The sequence below is a fragment of the Agelaius phoeniceus genome, chromosome 16, assembly GCF_051311805.1.
Source record: "Agelaius phoeniceus isolate bAgePho1 chromosome 16, bAgePho1.hap1, whole genome shotgun sequence".
NCBI classification, from domain to species: Eukaryota; Metazoa; Chordata; class Aves; order Passeriformes; family Icteridae; genus Agelaius; species Agelaius phoeniceus.
Genome location: NC_135280.1, coordinates 8,968,433 through 8,993,866, shown reverse-complemented (window position 1 = coordinate 8,993,866; position 25,434 = coordinate 8,968,433). Strand labels below are relative to the sequence as shown.

The following is a 25,434-nucleotide window of genomic DNA, read 5'->3' as shown; positions in this document are numbered from 1 at the left end:
TGAAAGAAATTTGCCATATTTGTAGTTCCTGAACAATTACCATCTTCAAGCTGGAAAAAGCCATTACAACTCAAAAGTGACTCATTAACTTTATTAATGTTCACATGACCTTATTTGCAACAATTTTAACATCTCAAAGGGAGACACACAGGAGGAACACCTGACATCCACCTGTTGGATTTACACCCCTTTCTCCACGTTTTCCTCTTTTAGCATGATAAATAGCACAGCTCCTTTTCAAAAGAAAGCCTACAGATGACCTTGCATGGAGAGCAGTAAGAGACACTGACTGCATCTGCAAACAACTCAATTGCAAAATCTGGGAAAAGCTTCAACCTCCATAATTTATGTTTCTTTAGTCCTCACTAAACCCCAGCTCTGTTCTGTCTCAATAATTAAATTTACCATGACACAGCAAGTTAAGTATTCTAGAGGTTGGTTTGTTTTTTGTTTGGTTTTTTCCCCCCCCCACATGTCTTGAGACAAGGACAAGAGTTATGCTTGCTTGAAAATTTTATTGACAACTGTTTGGTCCCAACACACAAAACAGCACTTGAGCCACAAAAGAAAGTGTCCAAACAAAGTAGACAGCTAAGAAAAGAAGTCTTTCTTCTCTCTCCCATTCCAAGGAAAAAATAGTGCATAAATTGAGGGCTTCAGTGACATTTTTTCTTTTAAACAAACATGAATCTGAAGTAGTACATTTATTTGCTAAATTAAAGAATTTCATGGTTGCAATGCTTTTAAATCTGTAAGTCACATCATTCATTTAACCCTTTGGATAAAAAAATATATTGCAATTCAATTAGCTATTTTGTTACACTATGAACACAACTTCTCAAAAGTATTATTCTATTACTTTCAAACAGCAATTTCAGCAGAATCACACATGAATCCAGATAAGATATGCTGACCTCCATATGTGGTATAACCACCACATTACTTGGATAAACACCATATTTTCCTCTGAAGCAAAAACCTGGTTTTCTTTAGTGCTCCAAATGACTTGTAGCTGCATCTCATGAAAATACCATTCCAGGCTGGTCTCTTCTCCAATGCATGCTCTCCTGAAACACAGATCTAGACTGACCACTGTCAACCTTATCAAAGTTAAGGTGAAAGCAGATTTTCTTGCATTTAACTCACTGAAAACACTCCAAGAAAACTTACTTCTGAATTTCTTCTTCTGTAGCAGTATGCCTGTAGAGGTTTACTGTGGACTCAAAATACTGTGCCATAATGCTCAGAAAAACTTCCCAGTGTTTCTTTGCACTTACGACGGCTATAAACTCACTACTGGTAATACTTGCCTAAATATAAAAGATTTTATAACAAAATCTGACTAGTAAAATTCTGTCCATAGCCATTGTTCAGTGGCATTTCCTGCTGCTGGCTGAAAAATTAGAGCCTGTGTTCCATCTCTTACATATTACAATAGAATCCATCTAAAAAAAAAAATACTCAGTTGGCCAGTGGAAAACTTCTAGTATAGGTTCTTTCAATACTACAAGCATTTATTTGCTGCCTGGCAAATACAACCCATTGTAAATGCCATGGTTACCCAGAAAGGGTAGAAAGTCTCACACACTGGACAGTTCTGCTAACTAGAGTTAAGGTCATCCACTGACTCAGCCTCTCTCCCAAAGCTGGCCCTTGCAAAAGCCAACACAAGATACCACGAATTCAAAAAGCTGCCAACACTAGGAGTAAGTCTTAGAATAAAAACAGACACAGCTAAAAGACAGCACATCAAAGGAGCTTCCCATTTACTGAACATGCTTAAAAAGAGAAAACAAGGTTAAGCAGAACAACCTTAGCATTTCCACATGTAGCTAGAACTTTCCTTACAGGTGGAAATAGCATCAATGCCTTCCATCACCAGCCATTTTAATAAGACCTGCTCCATTATCTGTAATTTATGCATTAGATGCATATTTCAGAATCTTCCTAACTTCATTTCTAGACACAATGAAAATGTGTGTGTCTGTATCTTACACTCATGACATCAAGACAGAATTTCTTTCCCTTAACCAAACCCATGCCACACAAACTAAATAAGAGGGAAGGGTAAAGCATCAGTGTCCTAGAAAGCTCCTAAATGGAACTGAAAGCTACAGCAAAAACACATTTAAAACAAGTTTTACACAAGACCCACAGCCTCCTACAGACATCTTTAGCCAAGCATTTCCAATGCAGCTACAAGTCATCTGAAAGGTCAGAGAACAAGTTTCCCCTCTGGAGGACAATCAGCTCCCCTCACTCTTGTCATCCCAGGTCAGTGAGTTAAAATTTCTCAACAGGCTTTTGAAAGACAAATCATGCAATTCATTAATACTGTCTGAAACAATACCAGTAAGCAACAGCCTATAGAATACAATATGCTACATGTATGATTACATCACCAACAAGGCTTAAAGAAAATAAAATCTGTTCCGTGTTTATTGAATTAATATTTTGCTTTTACTGAACACATTTATGAAAAACTGTAAAATTTAAGAATAATTTAACAAATGCCAGATTTTTTTTCAAAATAATAGAAAAAAATCTGCTCTGCTAACAGCTGTGTTCAGTGTAAAAGGAACAAAATTTTCACAGAATACATTAAATACAAATTAATTCCTCTAGGTTTTCCATTAAAATACACATGGGCTAGCAAACAGCTTTACTTTGTGCACAGTCCATAGGCATTTGTCCTTCACACTAAAAAGAAAGAGTTAAAGCTTAGTTACAGGTGCAAGTGAGAAGTTTGCTGCCAATTTGACCTTGTTTTTGTGTTGCTTTTTGGCTGGGCTGTCCGTTGCTTCTTTGTTTACTTGGGTTTCAGAGGACTGGCAGGGAGGCACTGAAGCATTCTCTGTGGTGTCAGACACCACAGAACCAGAGATCAGCTTTTCTTGAGCAGTGGTAACAATTGTCTGTTTTTCTTCTTCTGTTAAAATCATTATCTCTAAAAGAAGCAAGACAAATCAATTTACTGATGCTCTGTTTTTTTTTTAAAAAAAAATTCTCTGCTATTAGGCAATAAAATACTCAAAGAGAATTCATCAACCTGATTTGAAGCAACAAAGGGAAGCTTCAAATCAGCTTACCTGGGAGGGGTGCAGGGCGTTCCTCAAACTGAATGAGGTCTGCAGACTCAAGAACCACGGGGTCAGGTCTCAGCTGGGGAGATGGCAGGCAGGAAGGGACTGGCTCACACAGGAGATCAACAGGAGATGTGTTTGTGAGGCAAAGAAGTTCCTGCTCTGTTTGATTAGAAACTACAAAAATAAGGGAACATCTTTCAGAGCATCTGTAAGCTGTGAAGGTGTCACTACTGTCACAGGTCAAGTCTCCAGATGCAAACCTGAGAATTTCAGAACTATGCTAACACCAATCTAATTTAATTAACTCTAATTAATCTCAGATTCATTTGCTGCATCAAGAGCATCTAAGTGAATTCTCATCAGAATACATCAAACACTGCTAGAGAAGCTGCTGCTGACCCCCATCCCTCATTAGCTTCATGTCCATAGACTTAAATTTCCACCAAATCCCTGGGAAGCACTACCCAGAAGCTCTCTCCCTACACACACACATTTAGAGACCAGCAGCTCAAACACAAGCCTAACCACAAACTCAGAGAATTTCAACAAGCTTTCAAGCCAAAAATGCATATTTACACAAGTTCAGATTTACTAACTCACCTTTCCACAAGCTGCTTCAATTATTCTGCTTATTTCCCCTAAAACAATAAACTCCTTATATAAACCAACTTTGCATTACCATTGCTAGGCCCTCCTAGATTTAGTTCCATTGAGGAAGTGGATCCTTGGGTCTCCATAATATGTCCATTATTGTCAGCAGGTTGATTTCCATGATCATCTACATGATCAGCAGGGGGAAAACTAGGTGAGCTAAAACGAGCTACAAAAAGGCAATTTCATTTGGTTAGTTAACTCAAGCTGCCTCTTAAAACACATAAAAGAAGATTAAGATACTACTCAAAATTGAAATGGCTTACTTTTCATATCATTCTTCAGGACTACAATTCTCTTATGGCCATGTCCTTTAATCCAGACCACCTATTAAGGAAGGAAGCAGAGTTGAACATCAGCCCATGCTAAGCTCAAAGCATTTGCTCTCTGCCTTTCATCCAGCTTTGCACTGACATGATTTCCAACAGTAACCTAAAGCACATTGCTGATTGGTACTACCCTACTCAAGTAAAGGCTCAAAGCAAGTGATACCAAAAGCAAACTATAGTGCCAGAAATTACAGTAAATAAACATGAATGAAACTAAATGTTTAAACATAGAACTGAAAAACTCCTTTTTATCACTTTTCAGAAAGATTGGCTTACTTAAAGGAAATACTCAAACCACAAACTGTCACAGAATTATCCCAGAGCACTCAGGATATGTGGATGATAAGAACATGGCACTTGTGACAAGGTCCCAGAATTCACTACCAAACCCAATAATGCACTCTGATCAAAATGAAGGTTCAGTACTGTACAACCATTCACTCACACAGACAGAAAATCAATTCTCTTACTCAGAGATGCCAGGGATGTTTACAGCCTTACTAGGAACAGTTCTTAAGCAAAATTTCACCAAAACATGTGTGCTGGTTGATTTTCTTTTCCTGATTTCTCAGAAGTGTATTAAAAGTACAACTGGTATAAGCTTCTCTGAAGAAGGCAATTATTACTCCAACCAACAGAAACTGTGGTTGTGTAACTACTTTTAATCCTTACAGAAATCTCAATGTAATTGTGGAAAACCAAGTTCTTCACACCTGTGGAATTGCTCCCAAGAGCTCTTCTAAATTATTGCATCCATATGCTTTAGGCTGCAGCACTTCTCCTGTGTATTTGCTGTATGCTACTGGGAACTCATGAAGAAAAATTTGCTGATAATGGTAGGTGTGAAGTAAGGACCTCACATTCTTTGCAAAAACATACAGGTTTGTAAGCTTGACATATTCTTCTGCTGCACCATTGGTAAAAACCTAGCAGAAAAAGAAACAAAAAAAAAGGAGAAAGAATTAGAGCACACACTTCCAGAGCCTCTAGGCACAATGGCTTTTCAAACATAGCAGAAAGGCAAGAGCTTACACACCTCAACCAAGTAAGGCAGACTCTTCAGGAGTTCAGTTAAGGTCATAAATCCATATTCACATGGATTAAGTGAAGTATTGTGGACTGTTTCATAATGTTGCTTAAGCTGCTCAACAGAGAGCAAGGATGTTCCATCCCAGGACATCAGCAAGACCAGCAGCTGGGCAGTCAGAGTCCGCAGAGATTTTCTATTTATCAGCTGAATTTGCTTGCCAGATTCTGTGTCAACCACCTGGAAGAATTCATTGGGAAAGAAGTTAGGGACACAGAAGAGACCGAATTAAAAATGAGATGTATAGCTGGGGTTTATTTGAGCATAGCTGTATCTGATATTCCCCTAGCAAAAGACACACAAAATCAAGCACCCTATTCCATGTAAATATTTATTTTAAACACACACAACCTGTACAGCTGTGCAGCAGTTTCTGCCCACTGGCAGGTATGACTTTACTCTTTGTTACAAGCCAGCTGGTCCTGCCTGAGCTCCAGCCTAACACCAGCTGCTAAGCCAACAAAACTGGAGTAACTAAAGCAATGTGCCCACATCCATGTAACTGCAGCCTCTCTTTTCCACTGGCACAGAAGACCACCTATGTATTTATGTTCAGAGTCAAAGTCTCAAAGCACAGCTAAAAAAGAAAAAAGTAAAGGAATTGAAAGCAATTAGAAGACTGAAAACTACTACAGTTATCAGAAAACCTTTTCACAGGTAGAAATCAGGTGGGGGGGAAAAACAATTTGTACTGTTAAAATAAGTACTAGAATAGAATCTTTCACTTATCATTTGTTAAATAAACATGAGTATTCCCAGAGAATGCTGCAAGGTTACAAAGGAGCAAAGAGAACATCATAAGAATATAGAAACTACATTTAAAACCCTCCTGTAATTTCCCCTTCCTGACTTAATGCTGTACTCCAGAAACATTTCATTACAGGTACTGAGCCATGTCCTGTGAGACAGAGAACTCCTTAACACAACTGTGGTATTTGTAGGGGTCCCCAGGATGAGGTGAGAGATGAGTGAATCTGACTCCATGTTCTTAGAAGGCTAATTTATTATTTTATGATATTCTATTTAAGAATACTATACTAAAACTATACTAGAAAATACAGAAAGGATACATACAGAAGGCTTAACGAGAATGATAATGAAAAACTTGTGACTGACTCCTCAGAGTCTGACACAGCTGATGGTGATTGGTCATTAAGTAAAAACAATTCACATGAAACCAATCAAACAATAACCAGTTGGTAAACAATCTCCAGACCCCATTCCAAAGCAGCAAATGAGATAATATTGTTTTTTCTCTGAGGCTTCTCATCTTCCCAGGAGAAGGAATCCTGGCGAAGGGATTTCTCAGAAAACACGACAGTGACAACACAACCCCCCCTCCCAGGTTCCAGAGGGACAGCAGCCAGGGCCAGGGGGTACCTTCACAACGTGGCAGAGTTTCTGCATGAGGGCTGGCACGGAGCTGACGTCGAAGTCGTGCAGGCGCAGGGCGTAGCCGAAGGTGCGGCTGTACTCGGGCAGCAGCTCTGCCAGCAGCAGGGAATTGTCCTTCTGTGCCCGCAGCAGCTTCACCAGCTGGGCAGCCACTGCCTTCACCTGCTCCACCTCTGTCAGCGCCAGGATCTTCTCCTCCCCACACTCCAGCACCTACAGAACACAAGAGATGCTTTGTTCATCCACACTGCATCAATCACCTCAGCAATGTGCAAGCTGCAGGTCAAACTCAGGGCCTGCAGGATGTGCTGTGCATCAGGACTCAGCCACCTCAAAAGCTGTTTGTACAGCAAGCAAAACTGTTTATTGTCTGAAATATAACAAAACAAGCAGCGAAATTGTTTACTTTTTTAAAGCAAATTTAACACAATTATAATAAAACTTAGCTCCAATTTTGAGACACCGAATTTTGTTTGAATTTGGTAACAAACAGCCTCCTGAATGTGCTCAAAACCACCGACCATTTTACCAAAATAGCATTAAGATTTTCTTAAATACAGCTGTCTAAACATTACAGGTGCAGAGTTTATAACTCAACTAAAGTTTATGAGAAATATAATCCCTGCTGAAACAGTTGTATACATTCCAGAAAAATGCTTTAGTCCAGCTTATGATTTGGAACTTACAAGTAAGACATCTGGTATGGCTTCAAAGAGTTCAAGTAGTTTTGTAAACCCATAGTAAGCGAGCTTGCACTGGCGCCCAAAGTGGTGGTGGTAACATGGAATAAATTTATTGAAGGGCATTCGGAAATGGGGCTGGTGCCGCAGCAGATCCACCACCTCCTTGGAAAACTGCTTGGTTCTTTCAATTTCCTCCTGAGTACGCTCTAAAATTAAAAAATAAAGCGAGAGCTACATCCCAACATGCTTATGAAATGCAGCAGAATACAATAAACAAACAGTGGCTGGTTTTCAGCATGGTCATGTATTATACCAAGTCACTACCACTGAGACCTTTACTAGGCTTACATATTTAAAAGTCCAAAATAGTCAGGTTATCAGGTCTTTAGAAGGTTTTTAAATGGCCAAATATGTTGGTGCTTCTTCCTGTATGAAAACAATCCACTGTCTAATCATTCCACAGAAAGCACAATTACATGCAGAAGTAGTAACATTATTTTATGTTTTCTGCCACCTGTTTTCCTGCTCTATTTTAAGTGTTCAGAGAATGACATTCTTGATTTGCTAGAACTTTGCAACTTAGTTATAAAGGTAGAAACACAATTATAAAAAAAATCCAAGTCACTCCTACACATTTGAGTTACTAAAGCTTGTATCTATTTAGAAACAGCACAGAAACTTTCATGGACATACCTCTTTTAGGAATACAAATCACCATTTCATTGTCTTGCTGTGACAAACAGATGGTTGTATCTGGAATTTCTGATATAATATCAGCTAGTTCACACACTCCATACTCAGTAACATCCCAATCCTTAGAGAAACACCTGAAAGTTTCAAAATATTGTGTGCAATATAAGTATTAATGCATGCTGTGGAGGCAAAAAATACATTTTTTGGTGAGCTGAGAAAGTAAGCCTCAAATCCTAAAAAACATAAGGACAATTTCCATATTGGCAATACCATCCTGGGAAACAAAGGGAAACTAGAAATCCATTCTAGCCTGAGAAGTAAGATTCACTGTCATGTGAACAATCAGTGGAACAAAGAGCTGTACATATCAACCAGTGGTTTTAAGTGCTTAAGGAAACATGTAATTGTGCTGTGCATACAGCTCCAGCTGGCTACACTTCAACAGAGTATTCTCAATATTTGCTTAATAGTTACAGCCATAAAACATATCTCTTTTAAACAAGAATAGGTCTCAAGAGAAGGCAGAGACCATCTCCTGGAAAACATCATATTAAGCTTCCCAGTATTGTAATTGTGTATTTAAATATGTGTTTTACTCTTCCCACTTTTCCAACCAAAACCTCTCAGGAGCCAGAACACTTCACAAACATTCTTATTCAACAAGTGGCCAGTGCTGACTCTACATTAAGTAGATTTATAAAAAACCAATAATGTATTTTTGCCAAGAGTGGAAATGGCAAAATTTCCATGGCACATGATTTATAGCACACATGTGAAGGTAGATTCACAGGTAGCTCCAGGATGCCATGGTTTGTTTAAAGCACGTAAGTATTAAGTTCTATCTTCCTATTAAAGAAAACATCAATCTTGGTTGTTTAAAAAACCCAAATAAAACCCTACTTGTTAGGATGCTATCACAGAGGGCTCCAGACAGGTATCACTCCTAATTTTTGCCACTGCTAGATCCAGTTAAAGCAGTAAAAGTAACTCCAGGCAGTTAATCTATTCATTCTGTATTTCCTTCTGAAGAAAGCCTAAGCTAAGCTTTCCCTTTACTGTCCATGTTAATGTGCCATGACCTACTTGCTTAAATCCAATGGCTTCAAAGAAAACTAATGAAATACAATAACACCATTTCCAACCCCAATGAAGTTAAATGAACCTGAAGTACTAAGGGAAGGAATAAAATATGGCAGAGAGCTTTTAATTTTTGTTTTCATTGGAAGTGTGAGCTTCCATATTGCAATGAAAAGGCAATGTTATTGCCACAGTTTTATTTTGAGATTTTACATGCTGACTCCTCTTGCACTAGGTATTGAAATCACCATTAACAGACAGGCCCTGCACAGTTTCATTAGGGTAACTTACCAGTGATAAGCCTGCAAGAATTCCCTCACAATAACTTGCTTGCTGGCCTGGGACTTGAGCAGCTTCAGTAAATCTTGAGTGAAGCGCTTCACCTGAGCTCTGTGTGTCAGCGTTAGCAAGCGTTTGGAACCCATGCCCAGAATCTGAAAGAAAACCAGATTTGGTCACTCACATCCAGCACCCTCAGCATTTAAAAGCCAGCATTAGTATAGGTAGGATAGAAAAAGAATGTAATAAAGACAGCATCTGGAATGGAGCCTCATGAGGCCACTCACTTTCTGTAATAAGAACTATGCCCTTGAGAAATGCAAGACTTCATCCATGAGTGCTACTGCAACTTCTGCACATTTGTATTGGTTATTTAAAAATCCTACAACCAACTGCTGCTCAAAGTTGTAAGTGAATGTGACCACAGGAGTTTTGTAATAAGGTTACATGACTTATTTCTCACAGAAATCCCTTCAAGCCACAGGCAACACATCTCAGCCCAACTCATGAGCACTCAGCATTTGCAAGTGTTCTCATGCTGCACACAGCACAATTTTTTAATTAAAAACTTTTACCCAAGCACCAGCCATAGGCTAAAAGCAGCTTCAAACTTTATTCCGGAGGTTTCCCCAGAAGTTGTTTTGAAAGGGTGGGCACAGAAACAGCATCTCAAGAAAGAACACACCCAAAGCTGAGTCAACCAGCTCTTTCAAGGGGCACTAGGTATTGCCCAGCACCTCTTCTACAACAGCAGCCAGGAACTGAGATGGCTGCAGCCACAATTCCCCAGGCCAGAGTGGCCAGCAGCACAGCACCCACCTGCAGCACATGAGGCACTGCTTCCAGCAGCTCCATTAATTTGGAATAGCCATAGTCAGACACTCTGCATTGCTTGGCAAAGTGGTGATGGTAGGTTGGGATGAATTTGCTGACAGGGATGACACAGGATGGTTGGCTTTTGAGCAGATCTATCACTTCTCGACTGAACTGAATGAGCTGGGGATTACCTACAGGGCTCTTGGAACGCAGGAGCCAAGGATCTACATACAAAAAAAGTCATGTTATGGTACCTTCCACAAGTACTCTTCCACTAAACACTTTACTTATGGATTGAAGCTACAGCATAGGAGAAAAGTATGGACATTCAAGCTGAAAGTTTCTCCTCATAAAAAGTTTAAACAATTATACATGTTTATTTTATTAGCAGAACTTATTAGCCTAATTTTTGAGCATTAAAAAAATTAGTTAAGAGAAAGTTTTAAGCAGAAATATTTACCTGCAGTAGGAGGTGGTGGTTTGTTATGTATCCATTTGATAACTTTAATGCCATTTTGGGCAGTGGCAATGTTAACTCCAGGAACACAGGTAATCAGATGTTCTAAGGGAACACCACCTTGGCCTTCTGGCACCATTTCAAGATCATTGAACTCTGACATGTAACAATCAGGAAAACTGTGGAGGCAAAAAAAAGCTTCCATTATACACTAAAATATCACTATAATAATTGTCCTAAAACCAGTATTTTGAGACATTTCATGAGTAATATTTCAATACCTTACTGACACATTACAGAAATCTTCATAAAATATGTATTTTAAATAACTGTGCTGTTTTTGCTAAACAAGATTTTTAAAAGTGATCACTTCACAGTGTATTCATTTGCTCTAAAGGATACCATTTTATGTAAGAACTGAGTTTATATACAACAGGTAACTCCCAAAAAGTTTTAAATCTTCAACCTATCAGACCTTACTAAAAAGAGAAATTAAAATACTTTACCTTAGTAAAGGCACAGTACCCTCATGTGTCTGTAGAAGACTGTGAACTTGGGGAGCAAATGTCTTCAGAGACAAAACCACGAAAGGAATTCTATAAGAATCTGGATCAAACTCATGTTCACTGCAAAAATAAGAGGTTCAGGTTTTTATGCTTTAACATAATATCTGTGCTCACGTAGATATTAAGCATTATATTATATGCCCATAATATACTGCTACTAGTGACAATAGCACTTGTAGTACAGTACAACTTTCATAATTTTTTCCCAAAAAGAATACAGCTACAGCAAATTCCCAGAAGTAACATTTAGAAGATCATATTTTTATTACCTAATAAATCTTTTAAATTATATTTTAGCAGCACATACCAGGCAGTTAACAATAATCACCTAATAACTGCTCTACTAGCACAACCTGGCAGCTGTTGAATTAAACAAAAAACTTAATACATGGCTTCAAGAAACCTGCAACTCCTTATGAATCACTGACTAAATATAGCTGGAGGACAAAATCAGCAACAATTACATAATGAAATTCAGGTAATAGAAGTCTCTAGTATGTATAACCTTCCTACAAAACCAGAGGAATGCAGGGAACCTTCCAGCTTCCGTTAAAGAGGTGTTCAATCCTGGCAGCTGTGCTAGAACACAATCATCTTACCTGGACACACCAACCCATGAGAACTGTCTAGAAAATCCCCTGGCCCATCTCACTAATTTCTGCCTTATATTTGTAAACATTTGAGGAGTGATTAGAGCACACTATGAGAACACACACCTCGACTTTAATATACTGGCTCACTAGAAATACTGTTCAAATATTTGAAATATTTATAATATTTTATACACAGCTTACATAAAGTCTTTATTCAGGCAATGCTGCTTACAAACAGGCTCGTGATATTCCAACTCTTCAAATATTATTGGGCTACAGTTGGCTGAGGAGCCATCGTGCGACTGGGAGGATCCCAGGGGGCTCTGCCTGGCCTGGCTGCTGGGCAGGAGGCACACGAGCCGGCCACTGCCCTGGTCACGGATGGCCACAGTGTCCGTCAGTCTGTACAGGTCCGACACAACCAGCTTACGGCCAAACCTGACAGGGAGGCATTGAAATAAAGGCATTTATACAGGCAGCTAAGGCAGTGCTGTCATCTGCCTCTTAATAAACAGGAATATGCTAGAAACGATTAAATGCAGAATGTTAAGGTAACTAACCTGTTCAATCAGTGCAGAAGAATTGAGTAAAATACTGAAAGTAAACACCCCTAAAAAAAGGCCAGATTTGTAGGGGGATAGAATATAAGAAAATAGAGATAGTGTAGAAAGTAATCTCACCCCTAAGGAGTGGCAGCTGGGCCAATTATCAAAGATTAGGAACAGGCCTGGCTTTAACAGGCCACAGGCAATGAGAAGAAGATGCTATAAAAGAGTGGGATGGGCTGCTTGAGAAGGGAACTGGAATCAGTGGCTGCTTTGTGAAGAAGAAAGAGTCAGTGCTCTGAGGAGCTGCCCACGAGAAGCACCAAGAAGGTCTGGAAATTTTGTGATAAGGAGACAACAGTATGGAACCCCTGCAATAAGATGACAATACAGTTTTGCCATAATTGCCTCTAAGTACAAAGCATGCTGCAGCAACTAAGAACAAAGATCCATAATTCTCCACTCTGCTAATCTAAGTCACTGCAAACAATCATACATGATCAGATTCTTTTTTTTTTTTTAGAAGCACTGAAGAGGAAACCACCAGGAACTTACTTTTTTTCATAGATTTCTATGAATTTGAACACAGGCAAGCAACAAGCAGGTGCATCCTGCAGAATGGACATTGCTTCTGAGCTGTAAGAGAAGTTTTGCAGCATTAGCATGAAATTAATCTGCTGTTATTAGACTTAGCTTAAATTAGCAAGATATTTACAGAAGCAGTTCATGAACTATACATAAAACAGGACAAAGTGTGTTCCCTTCCATTCCAGCAGTACAAAAGTTGTCATTTTAGATCAGGGAGCACAAGTAGTAACATTTCTGCTAATTCACCAGATCATGTCTCTGAAGGAGTTGCAGCTTTCATAGGTGGTGCCAAAATCTGAGCATCTATAGAATGCAACAAAGCTGCAGCATTAGCAGTTAACAGCCTGGTTATTACATTACAAATTTTGAACAGGCAAGAATTAAATAAAGCTGCAAATTATACAATGACAAGTACTACATAATTGTAGAATAGTTTCATTCTGTGAATAAATGATGACAACTTCTTTCTTAATGCTTTCTTTCAGTAAGAAAAAAATAAATACTTGTATTCTCACTAGCATCAGCACTCTTAAGTTGTATCATGTTCCAGGTAGCAAAGGAAATGCTGGTGGTGTTTCCAACTGTGTACCCACCCTCAAAAACTAAATTCAGGCACACTTTCTTGGAATACAGAAGAAATAAAGATGCCCAGTGTAATCTTAACTCAGCTGCACAAATTAAGTTAAAGGTATCAGTATTATGCAAGAATAGCAGCACATCTATTAAACCCTCTTAAACAGAGATCTAGAGTCTTCAGATGGAGCTTAAAATACAAACACTGTAGAAATGCTAAACTAAAAACCAGCCTAGTTGTATTTAACACATTCATCAGGTCACACAACAGATTTTGCTTTACTTTCCTATTATCCCTTTAATCAGTATTTTAAATCCTCTCTCAACTAGTAATACATGCTAGGACAATTAAGAAGATGCCAAAGTGCTTATTACCTAAGCAGAGAGAGTGATTTACTAGCAGCTCCTGTTGCTAATGAGACCTGGATCCTCTTACTGCCAATTTTGTATCTGTGCAGACTGTTGACAGCACTGATGGCTTCTTGCAGATTCTCCATCTGAACCATAGCCTTCAGCTGGTAGTCTGTGTGGGGACTGAGCTCCACACTTTTTACCTGAGAGGAAGAAAACACCTCATACATTTACAGCAAAACATCAACCCAAGGCAAGTCACCACCAGAGCAGAGTCTTGCTATGGCCAAGAACCAACAAGAAAATGGAAGGGAGTGTGATGAACCACAGCCATCAGGGCAATGCAAACAAGAGCCAGGCACAGTGATCCTGGACTAAGGCAAGCCCATGGTATTTCATTAACACAAGGATCATCTTTCAATGTAAGGATTATGCCAGAAAAATGTCATCCACAGATCAGACAGAAATAGGACCACTGACCTCACCTTCCATAATTGCTTTTTACCAATTCACACTTCCCCTGCTTTTGATCGTTTCTGACTCAAAACAGTTTTTACTGTGATTTTTAAGCTGACATTAGGAATTCAGCTCTACAGCTTAAAAAGGTTATCCTGTTAAAACTTAAGTCTCATCCCTACATACTAATGAGCCACTTAGTAAGACTTTTATATAACAAACTTCAGAATACCAGATCTATGAAGACCACACACAAATTAAAATCCTAGTACAAGTGGTTATCTAGTCTTATTAATGAAAAAACCCCCACAATCCATCCATTTAACAAGGTTTAAAAGTCCTGCTCCAAAACCTTTCTCTTTCTGCTCACCTGAACCTAAAACCACACCCCTAAATACATATACAGGAACTATATAAAAACAGACTTAATAAAAGAATTTGAGCCTTTACCTTTCCATGTCTTGAGAAGATTTCTTGTAAATTTTGCTGCAACTCTTTTCTGGACAATCTGTAATCTATGTTGCTGATCTGAATGTCTGCACCATTTGCAAAGGGATCAGGGCAGTCTGTACCACTGGTATGATTCACTACATTGAATGTGAGTGGAGATGATCTATTTGAAAGGTTGGGAGACATACTCCTGGGTAAAATAAAAATATTTATGAGCTGAAGGAACTGCACAATTCCAATATATACATCTCAAAATCAGGTAATAGGCACAAGTGCTGTATTTATGCACTTGACCTAAGAGGGATTTTCCCAGTACACATGTGCAGGAAAAACAAATTCCAGCACAAGCAAATGAGCTGTAAATAATCAATGTATATACTGATGACATCTCATTCCCCTCCCAAGACAGACAGACAGACACTTACCGAGATGACCAGCAACTCTGAGACATGAGTAAAGGACTGAGCTGTCTTGAAGCCGTCAACTTACTGAAAGCAGAGGGATAGCTGACCTGAAATACAGTTTCATCTTTATCTTTTTTATCTACAGGGGAATTGGTAATGCTCCTGGAAGCAGAGGTCTCTTTTCTATTTACAAATATAAGAAAAAGAAGAAAGCATCAAGTTGCAGAATTTACATTAAAAAAATACGTTACTAACGTCTACATCTTTTTTATTCTTAAACATACTTCTGACTATTTTTGGAGGATGATTCTCCTGCTCCCATTTTTTTGGTTGCCAGAGACACGGAAACTGCTGCATTGGAGTTACTCTGAGGAGAAGGAATTTGTTCTCTTAAACGTTCTTGCTGGTTTTCAGTATTTCTACTGACATTCTTTGATTCGAGGCGGCACAGCTCCTATGTGAAACAGAAAAAAAAGGTCAGCATCAAAGCACCACTCATCCCTTGCCAGAGGCCTTCTTTCTGATGGAAGGCTAGATACCTGACCATTTTTTCTTTCTTTTCATTGGTATTTCATAACAAGGAATTTTTGATTTTCTGTGGCAGAAGACAGTAAAGTGCTAATTAGTTGAAATGTTTTGCTACACTGTAGGTCTAACCCCACCTCTCCTTAAAATAAGCAAAATGGATCACTTTAGATGTTACCCATCACTAGTGCAAATGTCAAAAGTGGCTAGAATTTGAGAGCAAGTACCAGCAGTATTTCCAAACTGACAAAAACGTGGCAGGGAGGGGGGACAACAACCACCCTCACATTAACTGCCTGTTTCCCAAGCAGATGAACACAGCTCTCATTCAGGAATGTCACCACACATTACAGTTGTTCATTTATTAGGACTGACAAGTTCAGCCAGTAACAGAAGCAATCCTCAGAACGCAAGGAAAAGCAAGAATAGGGAACAAGGCAGAACAACAATACCTGTAAACTTTTGACATTTGTGGGTTTGATGACAGATCCATGAACCTGGAATCCCCTCCCAGCAGAGCCTTTGGTACCAGCAGACTGATCATTTGAATCTTTGTTGAGGAGGCACAACTTCGTGCTCTTGTTAACTTTTTTGGGAGACTTGACCTTGTCAGTTCCCACAAAGCTGGAGCTTTTTGTTTCATTGAGTTCTTTGTTTTTGGGAGTGAAAGACACTACAATCCTGTTTCCAAAAACATCCTCATTTTCCATTCGCTTCCGCGCCCGTTCCGCGCTCTCCTGGTTCAGGAAGCGGAGAATTGCGCTGCTCCCAGAGATGCTCAGCACCTTCCCCCCGCAGTTGTCTGACAGACGCCGCAGGCGATTGCTGACACTTTTGCTGTCTCTGTTTGTTGGCAGATTATAGACATATAACAGTGTATGACAGGCCTGTCAAAAGGGAGGAAGGTTGAAATTCCATGATGCCAGAACACCCTCTGGTTCAAAAGCAATAGTTCTAACACCGGTTCTGGTGACTGTGCCCTCCTCCCACCACCCCCATCCCATCACCAAGTCATTCCTTTTGCAGCACTCAATTTGTTTGAAAAACTCTCATACCAAAGTAGATCCTCAAACTTCCATCTCCAATATAATTTAAAGTCAGAATAGACTACAGAGTCCCTGATCAATTCTCCAGATGAGAAAGTACCATTGTTAACTATCCAATAACCTATATATTCTGTACATGCATGTGAAAGCATAGGTCAGGAAGTTATTTCAAGAAAAAAAAAAAGTCATGAGTGCTGTACAAAGACACCACAACATATCCAGAGGGAATCACCAAGGAAGGCAAAAATCCAAGAACAGGCACAATCACCCAAAACTTAAGAATGCATCACTAAGATGTCTTAATGCACAACTAAGTTCTTACCCAAACTTTCTGCAAGGTAAAGAAAAGCAAGTAAGATACATTATCTGATAAAACAGTTATTAGTAAGAATGTGCCTTTACTATTTCACTTTATGGTTAGCTACTTTAACATTTAGTATTTCACTCTTCCTGCCTGAAAGCAGAAAGCAAACATTCACATGGTAGCAACTGACATACAGACAGTGGCCAAATCCACAGGAGACATTCCCCATCATAATTAACGCACACGTAATTTCAGCCTGCTCTCCTCCTAAATTACAACAAAACCTGCAATTTAACACTTGAAAACGTCTGCTGCATCAAGAATTAAAATCTTTACCGGCATTTTCAGTGGTAACCTTGGTGGCAAGTCTGAAATAAACTCTTCAAAACAAATAAGTTCATGGGCATGATGTAAGAGTGCTTCTGAAGCTTGGTTTTTATGTACCAAAATGATTCGGAAACCATGGCGATGTCTCAGGTCACTCAGTTCCAAAGCAAAGTTCACATCGGCTGGAGGGGGGAAAATGAAACAGGCAAGGAAACACTTGAAAAATCTAAAACATATGATTGAAGGAAAAACCCATAAATCTCACTCAACAGGTTCTATTTCTCATTGGAAATTTCCAATGAAAAAGCACCAACAGCTACAAGGCTTCTCAGCCATTATTTAAATCAGCAGTTCACATTCAGTCTCAAGACAAGGGCTTCCCTTGAACAGCAGCTTGTAGCAATTCATCAGCAGGGCACTGGACTGGTACTGGGTATTTCTATAGCAAACATTTGTTTAGCTTCAACAGCTGAACAGATTGCAGATTTAACTGATATATAATATAGAATATGCTTCTATGAGAATTAAAAACATACATTTTGCTCAGACCATATATACAACTCCATGAGTTTTAATTTATGAGCTTCCTGCTGAAGCTAACTTTAGACAGTAGTCACACACATACCTACTGACACTCAAAAAGGCAGCAAATCATAGCAGTGACTGAACTGAGCCAAGTTCTCATCTTACTGTCCCTGCTTTTCTTTTGCTGCCACTGACATTAGGAATTCTTCAACAGTTCAGTTAAAGCTGAAACACCACCCTTGGAAATCAAAATAGTGCCATATGTAAAAATACTATGGAAGAGAGGACCTGAAGCCAGCACTGTAGCTGAGTACCACAAACACTTACTTGACACAAGAACCACAGTGGCAGGTGCAGTGTGTGTATCAGCAAATCTCCTCAGACTCTGTCTGAGTTTGTCATCAGCAGCATTCTTGGCTGTAGCATTGATGTGTGCAACAGTCACCTGTGGAAATACATAAATACACTCTGAAGAAAAGCTTCAATGTGAATTGTGCTTACTTCAATGGAATTAAAAAAAAATAAAATACAAGTTCTTGCATGCACTGTTAATTTAGGTAAATTAATGCACACATGCACAGAATAGAATACATAGGGATGTGAGCACTAAACTTCAACCCTTGTTGTTCAGCAATGTCTTTGGGGTGACTTCTGCTGTTCTGCATTAAGGACTCATACACCTCAAAAACATTCCAAAAAACTGTCAACCTGTTAACATATCTGCAATTTAGAGGGTGGAAATTTCTGACATAGAAATCAGCACAAAAAGTTATTAAAAAATACCAAGAAACAGAAGGTATCAATGGAAAATATATGTAGTGTTAAAGGTACTCCAAACAATAGCACTGATCTACAGGTACCCTTACCAATCAGCACAGTATTCACCAACAAAGTAAAAAAAGTTAATTTCAAAGAATCATAGTTCTTTTAGGTTAAATCATTTGATCACAGATTTGAAGGATAAGAAAAACTCCACCATCACATTTTCCTGGATAAGATAAACACACTCTAGTGAAAACTAAAACTAAAGCTAAACCAGTTACCCACAGATAACAGACTGCAGATTCACTTTTAAAAACTCTCACAGCAGCAAAAATAAAAGAAATGAGTATTAGAGACCCCACCCATAAACTGAAGATACACTAAACCCACAGGAGCAAATAAAGCTTTAATGAATGTGAATCAATCTTGGCACATTCAAAGTACACAAACTCTCAAGCAAGAACACCAAACTGGTGCTGGTTGGATACCTGGCAGTTGTTTAGTTCCTCAATAACTTCTTTATTTTCTTTACTGATGTCACACACACAGATGAATTCTGCCTCTCTGTGACCTTTAAAAAACTTCTCCCGAATCCTCTGCACAACTGCCACAGCTGAACGGCCACTGGGAACTGAGCAGTTCTCAATATCCCAGAAGACTCCAATGGGGGGCAAATTTTCCAGAACTTGGCCTGTTACTGCAACTTCTGGGGACCCTGTGTAGGCATAAGAACACAGCTCATTTTTATCTCCAAATACTGAAAACATTAAACTTAGCATAGTATGATCTTTGCACATGGGAAGTTTTATGAACAACATTCCCAGGAATGCAAATTCAGTTTAACTTTCTTAAGGAATCCAACAAACAAAAATTTAGTCACTGTCAGATTAGGATAAAGATGCAAGACAACTCTGACTTTACTTTTAAGCTCTAAAACAATCAAGTAAGGTATTTAAAAAAAATACCAAATGCCACAAAAAAAGTCTGAAGTTGTTTTACACTTGGTGCTGTATCAGTAATAGAAGCAAAACATGGAAGCTGTTCAAATTTACATTGTGGATTAGATAAGAAATCTAAACAAAACTGGATGAGATGACCAGTACCATGATGGTGATTAGAGAAAATCAAGGCAACATTGAAATAATGAAGTATCCTACAGCTCAGGAGAGTGAGCTATAGAATTTTTGGTACTGCAGGCTAAGCTGGTGTTTCAGCACTCTGAAAATATATTTAAATTTGAGCTAACATTATATAACCATTCCATCCCCACAAAACAACTTGATAAGAAACATGAGAAACAACACAGAATCCTCATAGTTCAAAAACAAGCTACAAATTAATGTTAGCTGAGAATTTAAAACAAGGCACACCTGACAATCATATTTGTTTGTGAGTATGTTAGTTGGTTACCCAAAAGATTCACTGCAATGGCATTTGGTAAAAGACACTTGATTGATGTATCTCACCTTAAAATGGATGCAGTTTTAAAGTAACAGTAAAACTCTCAATTTCTTAATATTCTGTGACTTTAAAGTTTATAACTCTTATACTAGATACGATTTTGTAGTTGAAGCAGTACTAACATTGCAGAAAGACCAAGCAATTATTTCATACAGTATTTTTCTCTTAAGAACACTTGAGAATTATAAATGTTACAACTTTACTGCATATGGAGTGACAACAGACACTAGAGTATGAAAATGCTTTACAAATATGGCTAAAGATCATTTCTTTACACATCACCAGAACAAAATAGCTTCCAAGTTAGCAGAATTTCTTTTTCTAGTTCTTAAAACAGTAAAAACAATAATAGTAAAATTAAAACTCTATATAAACAATACAGTAAATTGGCTAAATAGTCAAAACATGTAAAACCAAGTAATGAATTTTCAAAACAGAGACAAGGTATTTTTTTACTGTTTAGTCTTCTATGACTTTATAGAAGTTTCCAGATAATAGTGCACTTTAAGAGCACTCTTGCTGTGTAACAGCATCTAAAAGGAGAACATCCACTAAATGGAAGTTTCAAACAAATGTGGTTTACCATATTTCTGTGGTGATTTGCCAAGGCTGCTTGCCAGTATCAAACTCTTCTCATTTCCTGCTCCTTTGGTTCCACAGCCATTACAGATTGGGATAGGAACAGGTGCAGTCTGTGCACTTGGAGGAGGAATATTTGGCCAGATTTTAGCAGCATCAGCTAGGCTGTTCCTGGTTGGCTGTTGGGACAATTTTTCAGAATACATGTTTATTTAGTATACAATGTTTACACATGCTATTCCACGCTACAAACACTTGGTTTCCTTTCTGCAACAAATGCCAGTTCAGATTTCCTTTGCAATGCTAATTAACAGGAGTATGATGGTATGAAGGAAGCTTCTATCCCAGCATATTCATCTTTAGATTTCCAAATGCAAGGAAAGATTTTACTAAACCCAACATATCAAGACATGCCACCTTTAAGTACTACTAATATGTATCCTTAAAAAAAAAAAAAACAAAAACAAAAATCAAAGACCTAGTATACAAAACCTGCATATGGAGAGTAGACAGTGTAATAATCCCATGTGATAATGCTGAATTGACCATTTAGTTCATTAAAATGAACTAAACATAACTCACTTTTATATTGGAAACTTAAACTTAGAAGTTTAATTAACAGATATTGCAAAGTTGAGTATATGATTTCACTAGAAATGCCTAGTAATATTCAAGCACACTTCTAACAAGGTCTGAATTTTACTAAATTGGTACTGAAGTATAAATTACAAATTTGGGAAGACTGAACTAAGATCTATCACACCAAACCAAGACTAGAATATCCTTGAGGCATAAGATGTATTGCCTGACTTACAAATGGCTCTTTATTGATCAGCTGCCCAAGGGTACATCTTAACTGCTGTTAGCCTTTTCCCAGAGTCCCTACCATGGAACAGTTTAATTGGAGCTGTAAAGAAGAGATGACTGGATTTGAAAGAAGTTAAAACTCCACTCAAGTACATTACAAGAACATTGTCATAGCTCTTTTGTCTTCCCATTGCACTGAATGTTACCTCAGGAAAGAGCTCAGCTCCAAAAAGGCTGTCTGCACATTTGGACCGTGCATCACCAACCAGGGGGATGCAAGCTGCACCCACAGCAGCCGGTGTTTTGCTCAAGCTACAATTTGGACACGAACCACGCAGCAGAGTAAGGAAGGAGAAAGGTGTGGTGTACAAACCTTGCTCAAGCAGTCAGTGCAGTAGTGAGAGCCCTTCAGACACACGGGGGGCACCACGTTTAGGTGCAGAGGGTTGGCGCACACGCGTGGCGGCAGCTCCGGCTGTGACCCGTGCTCGTCCAAGTGCCCCGCAGCCCCCGCGGTGAACTCGGGACAGGGGAAATAGCCAGAGGAGGATGGGCAGCTCGGCAGGGCTGGGAACTGATGCAGCTTGTGCACGTTACCGTGACACGGCTGGAAATGGAGTTTTCCACAACAGGCCAGATGCTGACAGGAAGATACACTGTTTTCTACACACATACCAGAGAACTCACTGGAAATTCCTGCCAAATTGCTTCTAGCTGGAGGGTTCTTCAGTGAAGATGCAGACTGATAAGCAAATCCCGACCCTACTTGACAAGTTATCGTCCCAGTGCTTTTTGAGTCTAATATTGTGCCAGGGTGAATCAGGTTCCCACCTCCACCACCACCACAATGCATTTGTGGAGTGCAAGAAGAGTCAGAGCCATGAGCACAGCAGCTTACTTTGGGGCCAGGAGAAAGCTGTAGTTGCTGTTGCTGAAGAGGATGAACATCGGGAAGCGGCACTGCTGGAAACAATTTAGAGCCGGCATGAGGAGATGGAGCATCCTTCAATTCTACAGCAGCTTTCTTGTTCTCCATGTAATCTTTCTGAAAAATGAAAGCTCAATTACATTCAGGTACATGAATAAAACAATTTTATAGGGTAAGAAGCAGGTATTTTTAGACTATTATGATTTTAAAGTGCTATCTTTATGACTACTATTACCTTACTGACTGAACATGTAAAATATTAAAGAGTACCATGCCAGTTACATGTGCCAGCCCTAGGTATACTGGTATCAGTGGACTTTGGAAGCAACAAACCTAGAGAGCTACAAACCAAACAGCAAGGAGTCCACAAAACAGAATCAGAAAAGCAGAAAACTGTTAGGTTAAAGCTGAGAGAACAGCTTCACAACTTGCAGATCCATAAGTCATTGTATTTTAGCTTGAACAAAGATGTAAAAATTTTATTAAAATTGTGAAAGTAATGTATTAAAAGAATACAACTTAAAAAAAATAGAAATTACATCAAGAAGGTAATAGAGCAGAGGAAGGCTAAAGTTTCACAATAACTAAGTGGTTTTTGTCTACTCTGATTTAAGACATCAAGATGCACAGACAAAAAGAGAGTTTTTTAAAATGCCAGCAGTGAAAACCAAGCAAGGTTAAAAGAAGCACAGAATAGCCAAGGTCAGCAGAGGTAACCTGGACAGAACATTGCTACAAAACTTCTGAACGACTTTTATTTTTCAAATTGAATTTAATGCATTTCCTTCTATACAGAATGAACAATTAATTACTCATTCCTCTCTACTTGATGCTACATCTCATGAAGATAAACTCTGCCAAAAATCTGTCTGGAACTGATTTATATCCTAAATTCCAGATTTTATGGCAGCTTCCTTCTAACCCTCAACACATGAAAACAGCAACATGCCCATCCATTTCTCTTATGTCTTTACTTCAATTAAATTTATGTGAAGAGTGTTCCTTCACAGTTGGAGCTCACTTGCTCAAGTACCTAATTGTGTTGTACTACTCCTTCTAATCCACAGCCCTTTGCACCTTAAATGCATAGAATTATGTACATTAAAGGAACACTTAAAGAAATGGAAACAAGAGAAAAGTAAGACCTTGTAAAGAACAGTATCCACAATTGCTGTAGCTACCACATAATAATAACTCAGAGAGCTTAATTTGCTTCCAAACTAAACAGATGATTTGGAAGCATGACCTCCACACTCCACTTCAGCAACAACTTGGCAGAGCTCCCCAGAAGCTCCTCACACACCTTCTGGGCAGCCAGCTGCATGATCCCCAACAGCTGTGGAGAGGAAAGCCTGACAAGCAAAGCAGCTTGCTCCTTCTCACCACCACTGCTGTGAGAGCTGTGAACACAAGCCAAGGCCCCAAACCCCCAGGCAGGTTTTGTACTCACCTTGGCAGCTGCTGCCTCCTCCTCATCCTTCCCTCCCCACCCCCTCAGTCAGTAACAGCCCTGGAGTCAGCCCCCAGCCCCTCTGCACTGGCAGCCCCAGCACCCCCTCAGGGCAGGCAGAAATTACCGTTTTTGCACTACAAGGCAAAGCCTTCTCAGCAGCAGAAAAGCAATCAGAAAGCTTCCAGAGCCATGGCTTAGCATCATTCTCTTGTCTCTGAAGCCATCCCAAGGATCTATTGCAGAGGTTCTCCGTCCTGTTTCCTTCCATCATACAGCCAAACAAAAAGGTTCAACATCCTTTCATCCCCCCTTCCTTTCATTCTTCCCACCTGCTAAGAGGAAAAAAACAAAAAGCATGCTTTAAATAACCTTTAAAGCAAGATAGAGAAAAACCAGGGTGGTCTTGAGAATTCCACTACTGCTCTGTCAGTGAAATTGCATTAATTGTGTTAAACTTAATTACGCCTATGGCCATGGCCTTAACTCCTTTTTAATACAGGAATGCTCCTCGTGACCCACAGCACAGAAGAACCAGTCTGAGAAACACCTTGAAGTCCATGGCATTAGCAGGAGTCACACAGGTGCTGACATAAAACAGTACCCCCAAACTTTCAGTGCACTCTCCTAGAAAGCAGATCCAGGGGGCAAGAACAGCTCAACTGTAAATACACAACAGGTGCAACTGAACTTGGCTACGACGAGTGAGCTGTATATTCACTGATTTTCCACTGGTTAACAAAACCTATACACAACTGCCCGGTATTAAGCACACGGTATTTAGCATTTAAACAGAACTTCAAATTATAAAAATAACGTACAAGCACTTCTGCTAATCCTCAAGCTGCCCTACTGCACATCAATTTAGCTTTACAGAACCAGAAAGCAATCTAAAGCTGAGTACTAGAAAAACAATGGTTAGCAATGAAGCATTTTACCCTCCAACTCCGTGCTGCATTCATTAGAGTACACTGCAGGTTCTTTTGTATTTAATGTTAAACACAATAACCATAGAACACATTACATGGCACTACATTTACCTCTGCATTGTTTTCAACCTCGAAAGAAGTTTTACTTTTTTCTTTAAGCAGAAATATTTATTCACGCGAATTCTAGCTATCCAAAATTTATGCTGCCCACAATACCAAGTTCATCAAGTTTTACAACTCCAAACTACGTTACTTTCGCATGTGTTTGATAGCAGCGGTTTATTCGGAATTGAAAAGATAACTGTAAACAGTAAGGGCGACATTATCTACACACGCCCGCACTTTGCCCTCCCTGTCCCGAGGCTCCCGGGGCGCTTCCAGCCCGACCCTTCCCTCCCCAGGCCGCCCCCCAGCCCCGGAGCGGTGCGGGGCTCCGGCCGTCCCGGGCCGAGACGGCCGCAGCTCCGGCCGCGGGACGGGCCGTGCCGCGCGGGGCCGGCCCTTGGCTGCCGCAGCAGCCCCGCGCTGCCGGGGGCCCGGCCGTGCCCCCCGGGCCGCCTCACCTGCGCCGGCCACGCCGCCCCGCGCCCGCCGCCGCCGCGGCCCCTCCGGCCCTTTGTTGTCCTCCCTCCTCCCGCTCCGCTCCTTCTGCCGTCAGGCACCGCCGCGCGCCGCAAAGCAGCGCGCTGCCGCAAAGCCGGCCGTCGTAACG

At 39.7% G+C, this 25,434-nt stretch overlaps 1 protein-coding gene across 2 annotated transcripts; it reads right to left on the bottom strand.

Moving 5' to 3' along the window:
• Window positions 1-465: 465 nt before the first annotated feature.
• MARF1 (meiosis regulator and mRNA stability factor 1) lies at window positions 466-25,393 on the bottom strand. 2 transcript variants are annotated; one of them, XM_054643322.2, is made up of 27 exons: window positions 25,286-25,393; window positions 23,921-24,125; window positions 21,789-22,460; window positions 20,613-20,787; window positions 19,057-19,283; window positions 18,134-18,251; window positions 17,291-17,463; window positions 16,057-16,491; window positions 15,364-15,533; window positions 15,101-15,262; window positions 14,676-14,865; window positions 13,794-13,972; window positions 12,813-12,893; window positions 11,914-12,150; window positions 11,060-11,179; window positions 10,557-10,732; window positions 10,100-10,320; window positions 9,293-9,435; window positions 7,925-8,058; window positions 7,235-7,437; window positions 6,534-6,761; window positions 5,103-5,333; window positions 4,780-4,992; window positions 4,004-4,064; window positions 3,766-3,906; window positions 3,090-3,260; window positions 466-2,947 (listed from the first exon to the last, which is right to left on the bottom strand). In XM_054643322.2, exons 2-27 carry the CDS (start codon window positions 24,065-24,067, stop codon window positions 2,715-2,717), a joined length of 5,241 nt encoding a protein of 1,746 aa, XP_054499297.2. In that variant the 5' UTR covers window positions 24,068-24,125; window positions 25,286-25,393; the 3' UTR covers window positions 466-2,714. The 2 variants fall into 2 exon arrangements, with proteins under 2 accessions (XP_054499297.2, XP_054499295.2); XM_054643320.2 differs by having other exon boundaries at window positions 23,921-24,128; window positions 25,286-25,392.
• Window positions 25,394-25,434: the final 41 nt, after the last annotated feature.

Bases quoted from the DNA above. Each gene is read 5' to 3' on its own strand.
- MARF1 (XM_054643322.2), bottom strand. From the start codon at position 24,067: ATGATGGAAGGAAACAGGACGGAGAACCTCTGCAATAGATCCTTGGGA. The intron at 9,436-10,099 runs GTGGGTGCTGTG...GTTTTCTTTCAG, and splicing joins CAGTGCCTCATGTGCTGCAG to ATTCTGGGCATGGGTTCCAA. The intron at 3,907-4,003 runs GTAAGCCATTTC...GCCTTTTTGTAG, and splicing joins CCTGAAGAATGATATGAAAA to CTCGTTTTAGCTCACCTAGT.